The sequence below is a fragment of the Myotis yumanensis genome, unplaced genomic scaffold (genome assembly GCF_028538775.1).
Source record: "Myotis yumanensis isolate MYYU_CA2020_CCGP unplaced genomic scaffold, mMyoYum1.0.hap1 SCAF_1, whole genome shotgun sequence".
NCBI lineage: Eukaryota > Metazoa > Chordata > Mammalia > Chiroptera > Vespertilionidae > Myotis > Myotis yumanensis.
In genome coordinates this window covers 68575882-68595192 of record NW_027223752.1, presented here as the reverse complement: position 1 = coordinate 68595192, position 19311 = coordinate 68575882, and the positions used below count along the sequence as shown (strand labels likewise).

Below are 19311 nucleotides of genomic sequence, written 5' to 3'. Positions count from 1 at the left end.
ATCCCAAAATATTTCAACATATAATACAAAAACCTATTAATGAGATATTTTACTTTTTTTGTACTAAGTCTCCAAAATCTGGTATGTATTTAATACTAAAAGGACAAGTGTTCAAGAACCCCAAGTGGCTAGTGGGTAGTATTGGACAGGCAGGTCTCCCACACTGATTTCACACATATAAGAACCTTTCCTGAAATACACAAAATTACACAGTAATGTCACAGATTTAAATATGTTGAAAGCCCACCTGTAAATACTTACTGACATTTTGATCTTTAATGAGCTTTTGCAAAGTCTCCTCACTACAGTTATACAAAATGGTTCCATCACATCTTCCGTCTTTCAAATTAAATTCATAGATGAGCAATTCATTATTTTCACTAAGAGCGAGCAGTCTGGGCTTGTCTGTTGGTGTGCTGCTGTTGTGAGAATCCTCCCACACAAAGCTAAGGAAAAAGTTTACATTATTTTTTATATTCTCTATCTACAATAATATTTACCCACAATGGTGAGATTGGAAGAGCAGAATGAACAGAGAAAAGTTCTTTAGTTCACCTGGTAGCATTAATTCTACACCCAATTTAAGAGAAAGTAAATTGCATTAGGACTTCCTACCTCTTCCCCCTTTCCCTCCCTACCTCTTCCCCCTCAGGCCCTTCACACCAGCACAAGAATATAGAAGTAGGTGGTGAAAAGGGGGCATGGAGCAAGAAATGACGTTTGCTTTTATTTCTTCATCCTAAATCCTGACATGATATATTTAAAAGAATTGTTATGATCAAAGGTAAATTTCAACAACCAAGTATGTAGATTATTTAAATGAGGTGGTGCTCACAATTAACAAAATAAGTTTTACTAACTTAAATGCTTTCAACTTTAAAAAAGAAAGTGATTATTTGTATCAATAGATCTTAAGACTCCAGAATAGTTCTGTCCAAAAGAACTCTGTGATGATAGAAGTGTTCTATATATCAGCACTGTTCAATACAGTAGCCAACGGCCACATATGACTACTGAGCAGCTAAATTGTGAGTAATGCAACTGCGGAAATGAATTTAAATTTTTAAGTCACATGTGGCTAATGGCTACCATGCTGGACAGAACAGTTACAGAATTTTTAAAGCAGTGCAGTGTCAACATAAGAACACTGGCTAACAAGGATGGAAAGAGACTAATGATGCTTTAGCTTCAAGTTAACCCTTTGCACTCCGAACCATTCTGGACATTGGCTACCAGCTACTCGACGCTACTTTGCGGCGGAAACGTGCATTTACAGACTCTCGTATTATTTAGTATAATTTTGGAACCAAGTAACGTATTATAATGATATTGGACTTATATGAATTGGGTGACATCGAGGAATGTATATTTGCAAAAAACACAATATTTTATTGTTTATAATTTTGTACAGTATGATAAGTTTTGTAACACTCCCCAATATGCATTGCAGGCTGATTAGTGCATGTTTGACAGTAATAAGTGGTTTGACGCCTGCCACCAGGTGTTTTCCTGTTAGAACACACAATGCAGTCCCGTTTTCTTTGTCCCACATCGGGAATATGTAGTTTATTGTTTAATCTGACACAAAACCCGCTGACATTTCTTGTATATATCTTAGTAATTTTACGATATTTTGATTTAATTTCTTGTGCCATTTCAAGATAAAACTTCAGGGAAACATGCATGTCTCAAAAAGTTGCGTTGAAATAACTCAATTCCCCGTAATCACTAATAAACTGCAATGTCCCCTGAGAGGGGACATCCGAGTGATATGCTAGAATTCCGATGTCCCCTGAGAGGGGACAGCGGAGTGCAAAGGGTTAAATATTCAAATTAAATTACATTTAGCACTGGTGGGTGTGCTCAGTGGTTAGAGCATCCAACCTTGCACTGAGGGGTCTGGGGTTCAATTCCAGTCAAGGGCACATACGTTGGTTGCTGGTTTGCTCCCCGCCCCCACTTGGGGCATGTGAGGGAGGAAACCTGTCCATGTGTCTCACATTGATGTTTCTCTCTCTCCACCCTCCTTTCCCTCTCTCTGAAAAGCAATGGAAAAAATATCCTCATGTGAGGATTAACAAAAGTAAAAATTTTTTAAAAATTAAATGATTTTTAAATCATTTAAAAACATCAAAGGGCCCCAATTCTGAAAACAATGCAATGGAATGAGATGAGACTTCCACACTAATAAAAGTCTCATCTTTTTATTTATTTATTTATTTTTAAATATATTTTATTGATTTTTTACAGAGAGGAAAGGAGAGGGAGAGAGAGTTAGAAACATCGATGAGAGAGAAACATCGATCAGCTGCCTCCTGCACACCTCCTACTGGGGATGTGCCCGCAACCAAGGTACATGCCCTTGACCGGAATCGAACCTGGGACCTTTCAGTCCCCAGCCGACGCTCTATCCACTGAGCCAAACCAGTTAGGGCCAGTCTCATCTTTTTAAAAAAGCTTTTTTCTACCAAAGTAGTAAGTTTTATATCTAGAAAAATTGGACTTTGGTGCTATAATGTCCTCATCAGAGAAAAAGATTAACACATTGCATATTTCTAATCCTATAGCTAGACTGATGATTTTTTTTAACAACCAATTCCTGACTGTTTACACTGAAATTTGGAAAACAATATAAAGATTTTGTTGCTTAAACAACAGATATTTATTTCTTACAGTTCTGGAGGCTACAAACCCAGTAACAAGGTGCCAGCAGAGTGGTTTCTGGTGAGGCAGCTCTTCCTGGCTTACTAACGGCCACTTTCTTGCTGTGTCCTCACATGGCTATTACTCCGTGTGCTTGGAGAGAGAGATCTCTGGTGTCCCTTCTTCTTATTATCAGGATGCCGATGCTATAGAATTAGAACCCCACTCTTATGACCTCATTTAACCTTAATTACCTTCTTAAGGGCTCCTCAATCTTCAAAAACAGTCACATGGGTAGTTAAGGTTTCAACATACAAATGTCAGGGAACACACACTTAGTGCGAAAGGCTACCATGCCACGGGAAGGCAGCCAGTTAAAAACATGTCATCTCTCTCATTCTGCCTCCCCAATATAAATGTTGAATATGGAAAACGTTCCACAAATTAAGATACATTTAAAGGGCAGCACACTGTGACACCATTAACATCATTAGCACATGGACTACATTAGCATGTGGGAAGGCAAAATTTTCAATGAAAATATAGAATGTACAGTGATTGCAACAATATAAAAGAACGATGTATACGTTGAGAAAAGTAGGATATAAACCCTGAATACTAAAAATTTGCCCTTATTTTTACTCTGTGAAGTATTTTAATTCAATTGAGTGCAAATAAGAAAGCTTCTCTTGACCTACCCCCTCTACTAATTTCATGCAGTAGCTTATGCATGCCCCATTAATTCAGATGTGCGTGTCTTATCTTCTGTTAAGTTGTCCAACACCTAAAGCGTTCTGCTTTTCACTGCCTCATCCCTGGATTTACAAAGTTCTGTTCACAGGGGACTTAATATTGCTGAATAAACTTACTTCCCCTGGGGAGACTTTCCTAGCAGCCAGAGGTCAGGAAGAAAGAAGGCACACGCCGGACAGATGAAAGCATTGGCCGACTTAACGCCTCTCTACTGTGAGACACTGTCGTGCAGCCTGGAGATCCCCAGGGAAGGCACCTGCTGACTCCTCAAGGCCTTAATGAGCTGCTAGTTTCCAAAACGTTTTCTATGATAAAAAGAGCCCGAAGACTCCGAGGGCACTACCAAACTGAATGATTTAAAAAACTAAGTCCTGGACCGAGGGTCACAAAATGGAAAGTCATAGTACAGGACTGTAACCCTGGTCTTCCCCTGCATTCCTGAACCGTGCCGGCCTCACAGGGAAGAACTGTCTTCCTCAACTAGTGAGGCACGGCCCCGAGGTGACAGCGCACAGGAATGCACGCTGCGCGGATAAGCGATCGGGACACACTACCAGTTCTGTGCAAAAGAGTTCTTTTGCACAGAACTATTCTGGAGTCTTAAGATCTATTAATACAAATAGATCTCAACCTCTGGCCCTTGAAATACAGTTCCTCATGTTGTGACCCAACCATAAAATTATTTTCGTTGCTCCTTCGTAACTGTAATGTTGCTACTGTTATGAATCGTAATGTCAACATCTGATATGCACGATGGTCTTAGGCGACCCCTGTGAAAGGGTCGTTCCACCGCCAAAGGGATCGCGACCCACAGGTTGAGAACCGCTGCGTGACTAGGCTCTCTGTCCTGGAAGAAGGCGGGGGAGCCCGGCGGTGACGGAACTCGCTGTTTCAGGGGGAAGAAAAGGGTCCCAATCCAGATGATCCCAATCTAACATCACCCCAGCTGCTATCGTCAGCGGACTTCACTGGAAGGAGAAAATGTGCAAGATGCTCGGCACAATGACAATTAGCCGAACTTCGCCGAGCGACAAGAGGCGGCGCCGCCCCGCCCACCCGGAACTGGGAGGCGACGGTGCAGACCCGCGGCCGAGCGAGAAAGGTTCCGCGAGGGGACCGGGCGCGCTGGCGGCACTGTCCCGGCCGGCATCCCGCTCCCGCTCCCGCCCTGCCAGAAGGGCATTAGGGCCAGCCAGGCTAGGGCTCCGAACCCCCCGCTCCCCCGCCCCAGCTGCCCAGCCCTTCCGCAGCACTTACTGCCGGAAGGGGCCGTCCAGGGAGCAGCCACCCCCGCCCCGGCCGCCCGCGGCCAAGGAAAGCACTTGAAGGCTGCCTGCGGCGGTCAGGCTCCCCAGAACCTCCTGCTCTCGGTGCAGCTGCGCCCGGCTTCCCAGACGCCCCGTGGCCTCAGCGGGGACCGGCACCAACAACATCGGTAGAACCCGCTCCATGGTGGCAGCGCTGCAGAAGCCGCCGGCGGCAGCACTTCCGGATCACTTCGCCGCCATCTTTGGTCCGGCAGTTTTTGGTGTGTGTGTCGTCCCCACCCCCCCACCCCCGTCCTGGGCATGCGCAGTGGCTAGCCGACCCCGGCTGCCTCGTGACTCCCGCCGCCCCGGGCCAGCGGTCTCTGCCAGACGCCACTCCCTTGCGTGTGGGGTCCGCACCTGTGGCGCCCGCGGACCTGCACCTGCGCTGGCCTCGGGCCGCTCCATACCGGCCGCGGGCTGCAACAGCTGGCTCGCTCTGTGGCGTTACCCTTTGCCGCCTTAATCTAGCCGCCACCTTGGAAGTCCCTGCCCCTTCTCATGGCTTTTCTTATTATTTGTTTACAGCTCTGGGGTGGTGCAAGCAACCCTTAGCAGTGTGGACTGGCCCGTCCTGAGTTGACCCGAATGTTGAAATGCGCAGGGGCAGGGGGTAAGGGGCGGCGGTGTTGCCCCTTGCTCTCCGCAGGGACGTGTGATCCAAGGTCGTGGGCAGAGAGGAGCCGAGGGGTGAGGAGCGGTGTGGAGAAGGCATTTTGGAAAAGGGCCCTAACGCAGTGCCTTTCTCACCCACCATCAGGTGGGCTCACGGGGCTACCGAAGCTTAGCTCCTCCTTTTGCTTTGACTCGAATCCTCCTCTAGTTCTAGGGCTTGGTGTGTACAAAATTCTTTTTCTCCTGCATTGCTTTCTCCCTCTTTATTGGGGTGACTTCATTATCATGCAGACATGCTCTAATATGCGAAACTGGTGGTTCCTTGTGACTTTGGTTAAATTTAGTGTTAAGTCTTGGCTCTAGAAATAATCTCTCTCTATCTATAAGTACACCCCTTAGGCCCAGCCTTTCTTCCTGAATAATCAGCAACCTCTGAATCAGAAGATCGTAGCCCCGACCTGACCCATAGTCACACCGACCAGACCTCTGGCAAACGAAAGGTAACATCTTGACCTAAATTATGTTTCAGTTTTTGAGTCCTATGGTGGAGCAACCCCCTGGCTACTTTCCATGAGACCAGAGGGAGTCTGAAAAGACTTCAGAGCTGTCCTCAAGACCTGAAGAAATGATTCATTACCCTTCTCTCACCTCCGACCAATCAGGTGGCCTATATGATCTGTAACCTACAGGCCATCAAGGATTTCCAGCTTTTAAGCATTAGCTTCCCATTCTCCTCGATAAGGCCATTCGTCAATAAAATAGCCAATATTTCTCTACTGCAATTCTCAGTGTTTAGTATTTGGCTTTGCTGGTGCTGGGTGGACAAACTCTTTCTGTTCTAAAACATGTCATTCTTTTAAAAAGAAAATGACTTCCCTTATCCTACACCAACGGCTACCTACTGTCAAATTTCTGCTTCCCTTTTAGAAAATTCCAAGTTGACTCATCTTGTGGTCAGAAAAGCTCCCTCACCTCACCTCAACCCTCTGATCAGGCTGCCTTCTCCACCAAAACGCTCCCTCAAAATGAATGATCTCTAGACTGCCACAACCAACCTATCATTCCTCACTCCCTTCTTTTTAAAAAAAATATATATATATATTTTATTGATTTTTTACAGAGAGGAAGGGAGAGGGAGAGGGATACAGAGTTAGAAACATCGATGAGAGAGAAACATCGATTCAGCCGCCTCCTGCACGCCCCCTACTGGGGATGTGCCCGCAACCCAGGTACATGCCCTTGACCGGAATGGAACCTGGGACCCTTCAGTCCGCAGGCCCACGCTCTATCTGCTGAGCCAAACCGGTTAGGGCCTCACTCCCTTCTTAACGTCCTTTCTTTTCAACTTTGGTAATACCACTAACAATGTTTGGTAACGTTTTTAGAGTGGTCTTCTAAAAGTGAAATCATGTCACATTACCTTCCTGTTTAAAATCCTGACTTCATCGCAGTTAAAAATCCAAATTTTTAAAAATCATGGCTTACAGGTCTTACACCCTGCCTCCCTCTTTCCAGCCTCATCACCCTCCCCACTTATCTGTGTACTTCAGTCTTTTCCTGAAACACACCAAATTCATTCTCACTTTGGGGGCTTTGTGCCCAGTAGTGCCTCTACATGAAATACTTTTCATTCCAACTTAAATATAACCTCTATTGACAGAGCTTCCACTCCAGTCACTCAGCAGCCAGTTTTGTTTTCACCGTGGTTTTTATCACCACCTGATGTTTGGGGTTAGTCCCTGTCCAAACAATGCGAGTTTCAGAAGAGCAGGGACTTTTTCTTGCTTACCACTGGTGCCCTGACGCCTAAAACGGTGCCTGGTTCATAAAGGCACTCCAGTCTTTGCTGATAACCTTGTTTGTCAAGTTAAACCAAACATTTCAGATCCCCAAAGAGATGTGTATATGTACATTCAACAATCATAGCTCATCTAGGGGTACTTTCTCTTACAAACAAGTTTCAACACATCATTATCTCTTTAATTATACCTTATTATGCCATGCCTTTTTAGGCACATCACTCAGGTTTTTGAAGACAGCTAAGAAAATGTTTTGGGTAGGGTCCTCCAATGTATTAAGGCATAAGAAATGTCTTCAGACTCTTGGATCCCTGTAGACATAGCTCGCACAGCTAGTGTCTGATGATTAAACTTTCCCCACATGGCCGTATTCCAGAACAATGAGATCAGTAGATCCAGGCAAGCCTACAAAGGGAACAGATGTTAACTGCAAGCAATTACATTTTCTAAAGTATTAGGTGATTTAATTAACATATGACTCCAGCAGATGGTAAATTCTGAGGAAAGGGATGGCCTCCGTGTTGTTCGTGTTTATGTTTTTGAATAGTTTTGTCCCTCAAATATTTCTTGAATTAACGATTCAGTTTCTCAAACTAAGTCTTGCCCTCAAATAGCTTGGCATAAGTGACCAAAGCGCCTGGGAATCAATTCAACGGTTTATTTGAAGATACCATAGGGTCCTCACTTGAGGTAGACTCTTGACTCAGTAAATGCCAGTGTCTGGAACTACTTCTGAAAACAAGCTATTCTCGCCCAACTGGCATGGCTCAGTGGTTGAGAGTCAACCTGTGAACCAGGAGGTCACAGTTCCTTTTCTTGTGAGGGCACATGCCCTGGTTATGGGCTCGATCCCCAGTGTGGGATGTGCAGGAGGCAGCTGATCAATGATTCTCTCTCATCATTGATGTTTCTATCTTCCTCTCCCTTGCTCTTTGAGATCAATAAAAATATGTTAAAAAAATAATAAAAGCAAGCTATTGTCCACGCTCTTGGTTTAAAAGAAATAGAGAAGTAAATGATAGACCCTAGATTGGGCTTGAACAAGGAGCAATGACCTTGTTTCTGCCATAACTTACTGCATTGTAGCCTCTAGCTGCTGTATCAATTGTTTGTCCACGTGGCGACAGAACAGGGGAAGGAGGTTGGTGGGGAAGGCTAGGGGTTCAGCCAAAGAGGCTGTAGGCATCTGAGCTATTTCCCAGGCGATCAAAATCACTATGTCTGTCCTGGAGATCAGAGAGGAGGAAATACATCAAAGTATTTGTATTTATGCAGGAAACAGACCCAAAGCCAAGATCCTTATTACCCTTTACCACCACCATCACCCTCTATGCATGTAGCAAATAAGGGAGAACATTTGCACATTTGACATATGCCAGGGCACAGCTTAATGCTTTACACATCATTTTTCTGAATCTTAAGAACTCTAAGGGGCTAGTACTGTCATCCCAAGATCCCTAGTTTGCAAATGAAGAAACAGGCTAAGAAAAGGTTAAGTAACATTCCCAAAACTTAGAGGTAATAAGTAATGGAGGCAAAATTCAAACGTAGATCTGTTTGATGCTAAAGCTTGTCCCCTTAATTACTACGTTACACTGCCTCCCATGGAAAATAAACTCTAGGGGACTATAAGGAGGGGAAAAGGCAGATGGAAAATTCCCAGCTACAACTCTGGGAATTTTCCCTTTGACCAACTTCTTCCCTGATGTTTGAATACACTGCTCTGGAAATGTCTCATCTGGCCCAGCCTATACATCCCAGATGTACTGAAATAATATGTACAGGTCATTATGATCTTACCAAGCTGTATGGTCACTGCTGGGTTCCTCCAGGGATGGATCCAGGGATACCAGCTGTGCCCCATGACTCAGCAGGGTATAGAGCAAAGATATTCCAAACTGCAAGTGATAAAGTACCCAGGGGAAATGAATTCATCCGAGGCATCCGGTGCTTACCTGGCTCTGTCTTCCCAACTAAAAGGACAAGTTTACGTGCACAAATGGAGTCCAACACCCATACAACTGTCAGATTTTACACTGGCTGGCCAAAGAACTCTCAGACCTTTCACTGCTCTGAACTACCCTAAAGATTCTTCTGGGGAGTGTACTAAATGCACACTCATGAGTTCTGCCCCCAGAGTCTGTAAATTAGGAATGGACCTGGGCATCTGATGCAGGTAGTCTGCTGACCCCACTTTAAGAAGCACTGTTTTAGGAAAGATCTTCAGAGAGAGGTTCATAAAACAATCCACTGGCATATTAGAAGATATCAGAACTTCATATCTAGAGTCTCATCTTTTAAAATGTTCTCCTTGTGTATTTATTACGTGCCTAATATTAGTATAGTGTTACATATAAACTACTTATAAATACACACATAGGTGATATGGGTCAGAATTTATTTCTATTAAAACTTTGGTGACTTCTGCTCTAGAGGTCTACAGCAGCACCATCACCAGAGAGCTTGTTAGGAAGGCAGTGTGGGTCCACTCAATGACTCAGGCAGTGGGCCCAAGGTGATCCTAATGCTCACTAGAAGTTGATAAGCACTGGAAAGGATAAACGGAAGAGACTGCAGAGATGAGAACATTCCCTCATTTATTCCTTGCCAGTGATAACAGCCTGGAGACCATCTATGGCAGCGGTTCTCAGCCTGTGGGTCGAGACCCCTTTGGGGGTTGAATGACCCTTTCACAGGGGTCGCCTAAGACCATCAGAAAACACATATATAATTACATATCGTTTTTGTGATTAATCACTATGCTTTCATTATGTTCAATTTGTAACAATGAAATTGGGGGTCACCACAACATGAGGAACTGTATTTAAGGGTCACAGCATTAGGAAGGTTGAGAACCACTGATCTATGGAAAGACAAAAGCCCCCCAGAAAAAAAAAGCCTCCCAGATATATTACCTGATTCTGAAGCACCACAGTGACTGGCCGCTCTGAGGAGCCAGGTGGAAGCAGCGTTAGTCCCTGAAGTCCTTGGAGGAGTTCTTGGAAGGTCAAGTGTCTGATATATTTGCCCAGAGGCTTGAATAACATTTGTAGGACCTACAGGAAGGTCAGTGAGTGCCTCTCTCAGACTTCACAACTTCACCTCCTCCCACCTTGCCTTCCACCCCTTTTCTTGCTGACCTGCCCTGATCACCTACCTGGGCAGGTTATTTACCAGACCTATCACCACTACTGCCTCTCCATCACCAACACTGGTCCTTCAATACCTACTTGTTCTAGGATGTCTTCCCTAAGAAAAGTAGGTACAGGGCTCAATACCTGTCAGGGGGAGTCCTTGTTTTCTCACCCGCCACAGCACACTCACACCTGTATATTTTCTTGTGTTCATTACACTTAAAGATGATCAGCTGTTCCTATAGTTTATTCTGTAACTCCCTCACCTGAGGTGGCAGGGTCGACACCCCTCACTGCCCAGCCTTCTCTGGCATCTCTGGGGGTGGGAACTGGAAGAGGAGAAAAGGTCCCTATCTCATCCATGAAATCATCCTCTTCTCCACTTGGTGCCACAGTACCTGATCAGCTGCATCCCTCTTGACCAGGAGTGGCAGATGGTGGATGACAGCCAGAAGAAGGCTGACGGCTAGGTCCCGGGGCAGGAAGGGGAGCAGCCGGGCCACTAGGGCTTTCCCCTTCCTCACAGAGAGCACCTGCAGGAAGCCATCTGCTGCCTCCCTACGAGTGAGATGGAGTATTTTCGGGGCTGTACGTAATGGAGAGGGCTACATGCCAGAAAGGAGCAGCTAAAGCAAATTTGCCGATCCTCCCCTTCCTGGGCGGAGGGATGACCTCCCGCGCTCACTCCAGATGATCCTGCTCCTGGGTCTTTAAGGCCTGGAAGAGCTTCTCAACCTGGTTTCTCTGCTGCTCAGAGTAGCAGGACTGTGGAGGCCCATTCTTCTGGCCCTCCTCTATCTCTAGTAACTGAAGAAACATCTGGGAATTTGAGGGTGGGAAAAGAGGAAGAGGAGGTCAATTTGAGCAATATCCCATTTTCAAGGAGTAGTTAGGAACTCATCTCTAGGAGCTGATCTCACCTTCTCAATCCAGGACAACACCCGAAGCCTCTGGCTGCTTGCAGCTCCTGTCTCCTAGAAGGAAGAGTCCCCAGCCATCAGCCACACCTCCACAGCAGCAACCCAGGCCTCAGGGGAGCTAAACATTGAGCTGGAAAGGCTAACACGAAGTCTGATCACACTTCTCCCTCTCTTAGGTCACAATCTGAACTCAAGCATGATGATGCTTAAGACTCTTCTCCAAAACAGGGAGGAGAAAAAAAGGGTTCTGGGAAGATAACATTCCTACCGGTTCTGGAGTTCCATGGGGTACAGCATCAATAGCTCTGCGAGGGCTAAAACACGTTGACATGGCCACCTGGCCCAGGGAACCCTCGAATCGAACCACTGCAGGAAAGGAGTCAAGACAGGCATATTTCCCTCTCCTTTCTACCCTCTGTCCACCCAGCAGGTCAGCCCTGGGCCTACCTGACTCGTAAGCCTCTGCCTTCTGAATGTAAGGTGTGACCAGCTTGAGGGACTCCACCTTGCTCCTTTGTCCAAGCAGCTCTTCATCTGCCTCCTTCTTCTCTAGTTTCTGATAATATTTCTGAGAGCCCATGGAATGTAAAAATGTATACAGTACTCATGTTCTGAATTTAGAATTAAGGTTCTCAAGCGCAATGTCTTACCGCACCTTTTCCTATAGCATCTTTTCCAGAAATGTTCCTGGCACCTTAAGCCATATTTGCAATCATTCTAAAGTACCTTAAACACCCTAGGTCTCATGCTACCATTCATGGGATCCTCATACTAAGGACTTCAAGAGCAAGGTACTGGCCAGCCGGGTGGCTCAGTGGCTGAGTGTTGACCCATGAACCAAGAGGTGACGGGTTCAATTCCAGGTCAGGGCACATGCCCAGGTTGCAAGCTCAATCCCCAGTAGGGGGCATGCAAGAGGCAGCCAATTGATGTTTTTATCTCTCTCCCTTGTGTCTGTCTCTCTCTCTCTCTCTCTCTCTCTCTCTCTCTCAAAAAAAAAAAAAAAAAAAAAAAGAGCCAGGCACCACTTCCAGGTCTGATAGAAAGGCAGAGGCAGAGAGAGAAGTGTAGAGCCAGGAAGCAAACCTGTCCCAGCATCGGCAACCTTCCTGCATTCCTTGTTCCCAAGTTATACACTATACATCATATATCCTCCACCTCCCTGTTTTGATTTTGTGATTCTGCCTGTGCTTTCCAAAGTCACTTTATCTGGTGGCATGGAGACCACCAGTAGCTTGAAGTACAGAGATAGCACTATTGTCAATTGGCCAATTTTATACTTCTGAGGATTTTCTCAGCAGCTCTGATATTCTCTTAAAGAAATATATAAAATCCCAAGCTGAAATAAAGCCACTGACTGCGAGACAAACAAGGATTTGAATAAAGCTCCTCTATTTAGGAGAACAAAAAAGGCCAGAATCCCTAACCGGTTTGGCTCAGTGGATAGAGCATTGGCCTGCGGACTCAAGGGTCCCACGTTCGATTCCGGTCAAGGGCATGTACCTGGGTTGCGGGCACATCCCCTGTGGGGAGTGTGCAGGAGGCAGCTGATTAATGTTTATCTCTCATTGATGTTTCTAACTCTCTATCCCTCTCCCTTCCTCTCTGTAAAAAAATCAATAAAATATATGAAAAAAAGGCCAGAGTATAAAACAATTTCACTTTCAGTGATCTTGACAGAAAGAGGGGATTTTTGAAGCAGGGTAGAAAGAAAAAAAGAAACTAAATAGGAAGGAGATAAAAGTGGGAACTTCGGTAGAGGGCTCATGGAGGTTAAGGAGAAAAGTGAAACAAAGCTTTGACAACCCCCAAACCCATAAACAAAGATGTGTCCCATAACAGGGAGTAGATAGGAAACAGGAGGAGGTGAGTCAAAATGTCTGCCATCATTTGTTCAATTCAACAAATCGAATCCTACTATTTCTAAGATCCTTGTATTTTTTATCTAAAATAATAAAGTTAAGTAGATGAATGTTTATAATGACATTTATAAAGACTCACAAAAGTGTACAAAGGTGGAAAAGTCTATATTCTCAGGCTGAATAGGGGAAATTATTGGCAAAGGATAGAGACAAAATCTCAGAGTGTATTTGGGAAATTGTACACAACCCCATTTGGCTGAATGTAGGAGAACAGAGAGGTGAATGGGGTTGGAATGTCAACTTTAGAAATATGGCCCCTATGAGCTGAAGAGAGAACCTGAGAGGGCCCTTGGAGTCCAGGACCTTTCCACCCCAAGGTTAAAAGCTGGGAAGAGCACACAGGGCTCACCTGGTAGTAATAGTCATCCAGGCAGGGCTTCTCACTCTGCAGCTGAACCATCTGCACTTTTATCACCCAGTCCTTCTCTTTGCGGGTCATGAGGTTAGCATAGGCGTCTGACTGCCGAGACCAGGGCTTCTTGGCTGGGGGCCTTTAAGCCAGGAGGAGCATCCCTTCAGACCCACCCACCCTGCCACAGTGAACTTCCCAAGGGAGTGGAGCTGTCTGGTAAGGATGGGAGAAGGTGCAGTGGTGGGCAGCACTATAGGAGTCTTAATTGTGCAGGGACTTGGGGGAAAAACCCAGCGCGAAGATGAGCTGCTTTCAACCCCGCTCCTGGTCTAGGTTTTACCTTGGTGTTCGACTGTGCTTCTGCAGCTGCAAGATCCGTTGGTGTTGAGGGTGGAGCTGGGTCAGATGACTGGGAAGGCTTAGAAAGAAACTTGGGCTGGCTGAAGGCAGGGTCTCAGCTCCCTGCCCCCTCCACTCATTTAGCCTCTGGTAACCTCAGCTGGATATCTAAGGGAACTCTTTCTGGGCCTCCTCAAAGTCAGCCACATGAAACATCACAATCCTCGCTCACATTCTCCTCCAAGATATACTTTTCTGCAATTTGGCTGCAGGAAATCTCAACACAGTAGAAAACCATTGAGCATGGTTGTCTAGAGTTCTAGTCCTGATCTCTGTTCTGCTATGTCAGTTAACCCTGAAGTAAGTTATTTTAGTCTCCCTGAGCCATCATTTCCTCATCTCTGAGGGACTCTACCGCAGACTTTCCTTATTAAGTTTCTATAAGCATATTTCTGTGGTAGCTGGTAGTGTCCCCCACCCCTCCTCAGCCAGGGACCTCTGGAGAACTCAGACTGTTGTGGGTGCTGGGGTGTCTGGCACCCAGAACCAGTACCTGAACCTAGGAGACCATGAGGTTGGTGGGCTGCAGAAGACATATGGGTCTGGTGGGAGCAGTCGAGGTCCAAAGTGCCGCACTGGAGAGCCGGCACTGGGAAGTGTAGGCCGGAAAGGAACTGGTGACAAGTAGTCCAGGGTCTAAGAGGAATTAAAGAGCATCTCCAGAAACAGAATGCTGCTCTTGCTGCCAAGTGCCTTTCCTGCCTCTGCATTCTCACCTGCCTTTTCTCTCAAGACCCTCCCTGGACATTTTGCTGTCGTGGGGGAACTTCAAGCCAACGGTGAGGTCACCAGACTGTGGATCCTGTCTTTGTTTCCAACAGGGTTTCGCCTCCTAGCGAGCAGCTCTCCAGTCCCTGACAATGTGGGGGCCTGTGCTTTTCCTCCTGTCTGGTCAGCCAACGCCTCTTCCGCTCCTCTCTGTGATAGTCTTGTCCCTTCAGCCACTGGGGCCATGCTTAGCTGTCTCTTTTCTGACTCACCTCAGAACCGCAGTTTCCTTCTCTTCTCCCTGCGGTATTTCCTGCATTTCTTCCATCCCAGACCACGTTCTCATGATGCCGTTAACTGAAGGGCAAGTGCTCTTCCTAGTCCTAAGCTCAGTGCTGCTTATGTGCTGAAATGCAGGGACGTGGAAGGAGGAATCTAGCTTGTCCTTTTTCTTGTAAATGGCCAGTTGTCCCAGTTCCATCTGTCACTAAGCTTCCCTGCATGATCAGTGTCTCCCAGCTCCCATGCCTACTTCTCACTTTGGGTGCTTCATCCCCAATCAAGGCCAAGAGCAGACGAAACAACGGAAAGAAAGGACACTCGGCATGCTCCTTCTCAGCACCCAGTCACTTTCTCACACTGTGAAGACTGGAGCGACTGACTCACCTGCCATAGAAAGTGCAAGGAGGCAGGTGACATCCCCAGCACACCAGAGGCCTTGATTCCAGGAGAGCTTGGAAGACCTCTCTGCAATGGGAGGGAAGGAAAGCCAGACTCAAATGAGCCTCTGTGGTGTCTTCTAAGTCTATCTATGGTGTCCATCGAGCAGCGGTTCTCAACCTGTGGGTCGAGACCACTTTGGTGGTCGAACGACCCTTTCATAGGGGTCGCCTAAGACCATCCTGCATATCAGATATTTACATTATGATTCATAACAGTAGCAACATTACAGTTTTGAAGTAGCAACGAAAATAATTTTATGATTGGGTCACAACATGAGGAACTGTATTTAAAGGGCCAGAAGGTTGAGAACCACTGCCATAGAGGGTGGCCACCATTTCCAATACCCAGGACAAAGGCAGCCTGGCCCTCCCTCATAGTCAAAGTCAACTGGGCCAGGGCCCCTGTCCTTTCCTAAGGGGAAGCAAGACCGGTATCTCAGGAGTAGGTTGAAGGAGGATCTGAGTCCCTTCATTCTATATGGGAATCCTTGTCTCTCTCCACTGGTGGTGAGAATCCAAGGGAGTAAATAAATATCAGGAATGGACTGCTGAGACACAGGAGCCCAGGGTCAAAGATGACCCGTCTTCAGCACAGGAGCAGGGCCAGCGCCGATGGATGGTGCCTAGTCCTGATAGGACTCCCCCCCCCCCCCCCCCGGCCCCTCATTATTAATTTTTAGAGAGAGAGGAAGGGAAAGGGTGGGAGCAGGAGAGAGACAGAAACATCAATGTGAAGTGAAACATCGATCAGCTGCCTCCTATACTCCCCTTACAAGGGATCCAGCCCAAAACCCGGGCATGTACCCTGACTTTTCGTGCACAGTACGATGCCCTACCAACTGATCCACACTGGCCAGGGTTAGGATCTGGATTCTAAGATGAAGATAGCATCAGAAACTAAGTGGGTGACAGGAGGAAAGAGAAGGAAAAAGAGAGTCCCTACTCAGGTTCAAGCCTGAAATAGAAAGTATTAACCCAGGACCTATCTTAGAAACGGGAGAAGAAGCGGAGAGAAATGTTAACCACAGTCTGTGAGCCACAAACACGTCAGGCAACCGTCCCTCCGGCCTCTCCTGCCGCGGTACCTGGGTGTTAGTGACAGCACTGAGGATAGCTGGGTCCCCGAGCTCTTCCTCCTCTTCATCTGCTCCCTCCTCCAGGTCCGGGGCTAGATCTGGATCCAGATCCCTCTCTTCCTCCTCATTTTCTTCCTCCTCCTCCAATTGGGAGGCAGACACCAGCTCCTCCTCAGGAGCCACGGGGCCACAGGACTTGTCTGGGCCTTGGTTTGAGTGGGGGCCTGAAGAAGTAAGCGGGGGCGGGGGGGGGGGGAGGGCAGGTGTGAGGAGTCTGGTCTAGAGCAGTGATGGCGAACCTTTTGAGCTCGGCGTGTCAGCATTTTGAAAAACCCTAACTTAACTCTGGTGCCGTGTCACATATAGAAATTTTTTGATATTTGCAACCATAGTAAAACAAAGACTTATATTTTTGATATTTATTTTATATATTTAAATGCCATTTAACAAAGAAAAATCAACCAAAAAAATGAGTTCATAGGTTCACCATCACTGGTCTAGAGAGTGCTTCTCAGTAGCACTTCTGTCCATGAGCCGTCTTCAGCACTACTTTCAAACAACGCCTCCTGTTCTAAGGTTCAGCTCAGCCTCCATACCCCAGAGGACCTCTACCTGTCCCCGACTAAAGCAAACGGAACCTGGCAGGTGCCAGACACCTGACTTTCTACATCCCCTCTTTAATTGCCTCATTAGGCACCACCGCAGGCTTCTCCACCTGCCCTCCTCCACCTAACAGCCCTTTCTGTGCCTCTTTAATCAACCAATTCCCAGCTGTCCTGACTCACTGCAAATTTAACCCTACTGTGTGCCAGAGACTTTCCATGTATATGTCCATTCATCTCTCACAACCATCATACAAGCCTGTTGTTGATCATTTCACTATGAAGGTGAGAAAGGGGGTCCCAGAAAAGTGATTTCAGTCACCCAGCATGATATCGCTAACAAGTAGACGAGTTTAGAATCATTCCCAGTGATTCTGGACAAGCAAGCCCATGTCCATCCACCGAACCAGAACAGTAAGTCTCCGCACCCCCAGGCTTTCTATCCAAATACTATGGCTCCCTTAGTGATACCTTCAAGACATGTCATCTTTGCAGGCTGGCGGACTTCCTCCACGGCTGGTGAGAGAGCACTGTCAGCCTCTGGAAGGCAAACCTGCGACAGGGAAGAGACCCAGAGGCACCGTCCTCCTCAGGAAAGATGGCGTGGCACCCTAAAACCTGGCTGTCCCCCAGCAAGGTTGTCCGGGGAGTACCGGCCCAGGATCTTGAGGAGTGGGGCTGCCTGAAACCCCCAACCTCTGACCTCATCAACCCAGCTCTAGGCAGCTGTCCAGCAAAGGCCGGGAAGGTAGGGACAGGGCTAGGAGTTGGAAAAGCACTCCCACAAACACCACCAGCCTCCCTCTGTGCAGGGAGGGGGCCCCACAGCTGTCTTGCTACTGACACCCACCACCTGACTGTTGCTGTCCTTTCTGCTCACTTTAGCCATGGCAGCCTGGGCCAGTGCTGGCTTGCTGCCCCTGGCTTTAAGAGTCCCAAACCCTCCCCTACTCTCTTGTTAAAGGGCCAGCATCCCCCAAACACAGCATCTTGATAGAATTAATGAGAACATAATCTTACGGTAACGAAAACTCTTGAAAGGGCAAGAGAAATAAACTGCAGTTTCAATCATTCAAGGTTTGAGTTCAGTTTATTGGGATTTATATTTGGGAGCAGATATTTAAAAGAATCCCTGTTTCCCACACCCTTCATAGGAACTTTGTGAGGTTTTGTTTCCTTTAATGCGTAGTGTTGCTCCATCAAAATTGGTTAGGAAAATTGGTGGATCCTGGGGAGATTACCTAACAACCAAGTTCTCGGCGCTTCAGGGCCCTTGTGGATCCCTGCGGCCCACCTGGTGATGCTTGCCCTTTACCTCGTCCCGTCCCCATGAACTGCTACCCAGCTCTGACTGATGAGGGACCCCTGTGAATTTAGAAGCCAGATCTTCGAAATAAAAACATTTTTGCATGAATTACACGGACAATCTTGCATCTTCTTGGCTGCTCTAATGGAAAACTGGTTCAGAAGCTGAGGAGTAAAAAGAAAACAGTAACAACAAAAACGCATATTAGTACTACCAGCAGACAAAACCCAAGACCCACCTGAACATTATCTAACTCCTAAGTGATGCAGATTCTGTGCCCACATCCTGTATTCAGCTAAAACCACACAAGACTTTGTAGAACTTCTGAATAAAAGTTAAAAAAAAAGCTAATTTCTCTACATCGAAAAGGGAAGTTAGGGCCCTATCGTGCTGGTTATAGGACTACGATTCTTTTTTCTTTTCTCTTTTAAAATATGTTTTCATTGATTTTAGAGAGAAAGGAAAGGAGAGGGAGGGAGAGAGAGAAACATCGATCGGTTGCCTCCCACATGCACCCCGACCAGGGATCGAACCCACAACCTGCGTATGCGCCCTAACTGGGAATCAAACCCGGGACCCTTCAGTGCATGGGATCATGCTCCAACCAAATGAGCCACACTGGCCAGGGCAGGACTATGATTCTTGATGCCTTTAAATAAAAATATTTGTTTCAAAAGATTTGCTGTAAGTCAGAACTATATGGATAGGAGGACATTTTAAGGAGCTTGAAAGTTACTGAAAAACTTTTCAAATATTGGAATTGGGTTCAGGCCTTTTGGGTAATGTTATTCAGCTCTCATGTACTTCCTAACAGTTCACTTTGGTATTATTAACAAAAGAGCCAAATGGAGAAGTTCAGTGTTCCAAAGTGAGTTATTGTTATAGAGAGAGAGCCACTTTCTGCATGTTGATTTTTAAAAAATATATATTTTATTGATTTTTAAAAAAAATACATTTTATTGATTTTTTTTACAGAGAGGAAGGGAGAGAGATAGAGACTCAGAAACATCGGTGAGAGAGAAACATCGATCAGCCGCCTCCCGGAATCGAACC

At 46.3% G+C, this 19311-nt stretch overlaps 2 protein-coding genes and 1 long non-coding RNA gene across 3 annotated transcripts in view; 1 reads left to right on the top strand and 2 right to left on the bottom strand.

Annotated features, from left to right (window-relative positions):
• SPG11 (SPG11 vesicle trafficking associated, spatacsin) overlaps positions 1–4906 on the bottom strand; it is a 112292-nt gene extending 107386 nt beyond the window's left edge. The window contains exons 1-2 of the mRNA XM_070423533.1: positions 4654–4906; positions 262–446 (exon numbers count right to left, since the gene is read on the bottom strand). Of these exons, the coding sequence (XP_070279634.1) occupies positions 262–446; positions 4654–4847 (379 nt within the window). The 5' untranslated portion in view covers positions 4848–4906. The remainder of the gene's footprint in view (positions 1–261; positions 447–4653) is intronic.
• Positions 4673–6100, top strand: LOC139016018 (uncharacterized). Its single transcript, XR_011472587.1, has 3 exons — positions 4673–4924; positions 5232–5463; positions 5848–6100. It is a non-coding gene; the product is annotated as an uncharacterized lncRNA (long non-coding RNA).
• A 1316-nt stretch (positions 6101–7416) lies between these two features.
• PATL2 (PAT1 homolog 2) lies at positions 7417–17836 on the bottom strand. The gene is made up of 16 exons (XM_070404820.1): positions 17803–17836; positions 17424–17505; positions 16360–16574; positions 15219–15299; positions 14338–14480; positions 13786–13863; positions 13443–13584; positions 11619–11739; positions 11440–11537; positions 11172–11225; positions 10937–11070; positions 10650–10809; positions 10033–10173; positions 8918–9015; positions 8194–8343; positions 7417–7522 (listed from the first exon to the last, which is right to left on the bottom strand). Exons 2-16 carry the CDS (start codon positions 17437–17439, stop codon positions 7504–7506), a joined length of 1650 nt encoding a protein of 549 aa, XP_070260921.1. The 5' UTR covers positions 17440–17505; positions 17803–17836; the 3' UTR covers positions 7417–7503.
• Between the last annotated feature and the right edge of the window lie 1475 nt (positions 17837–19311).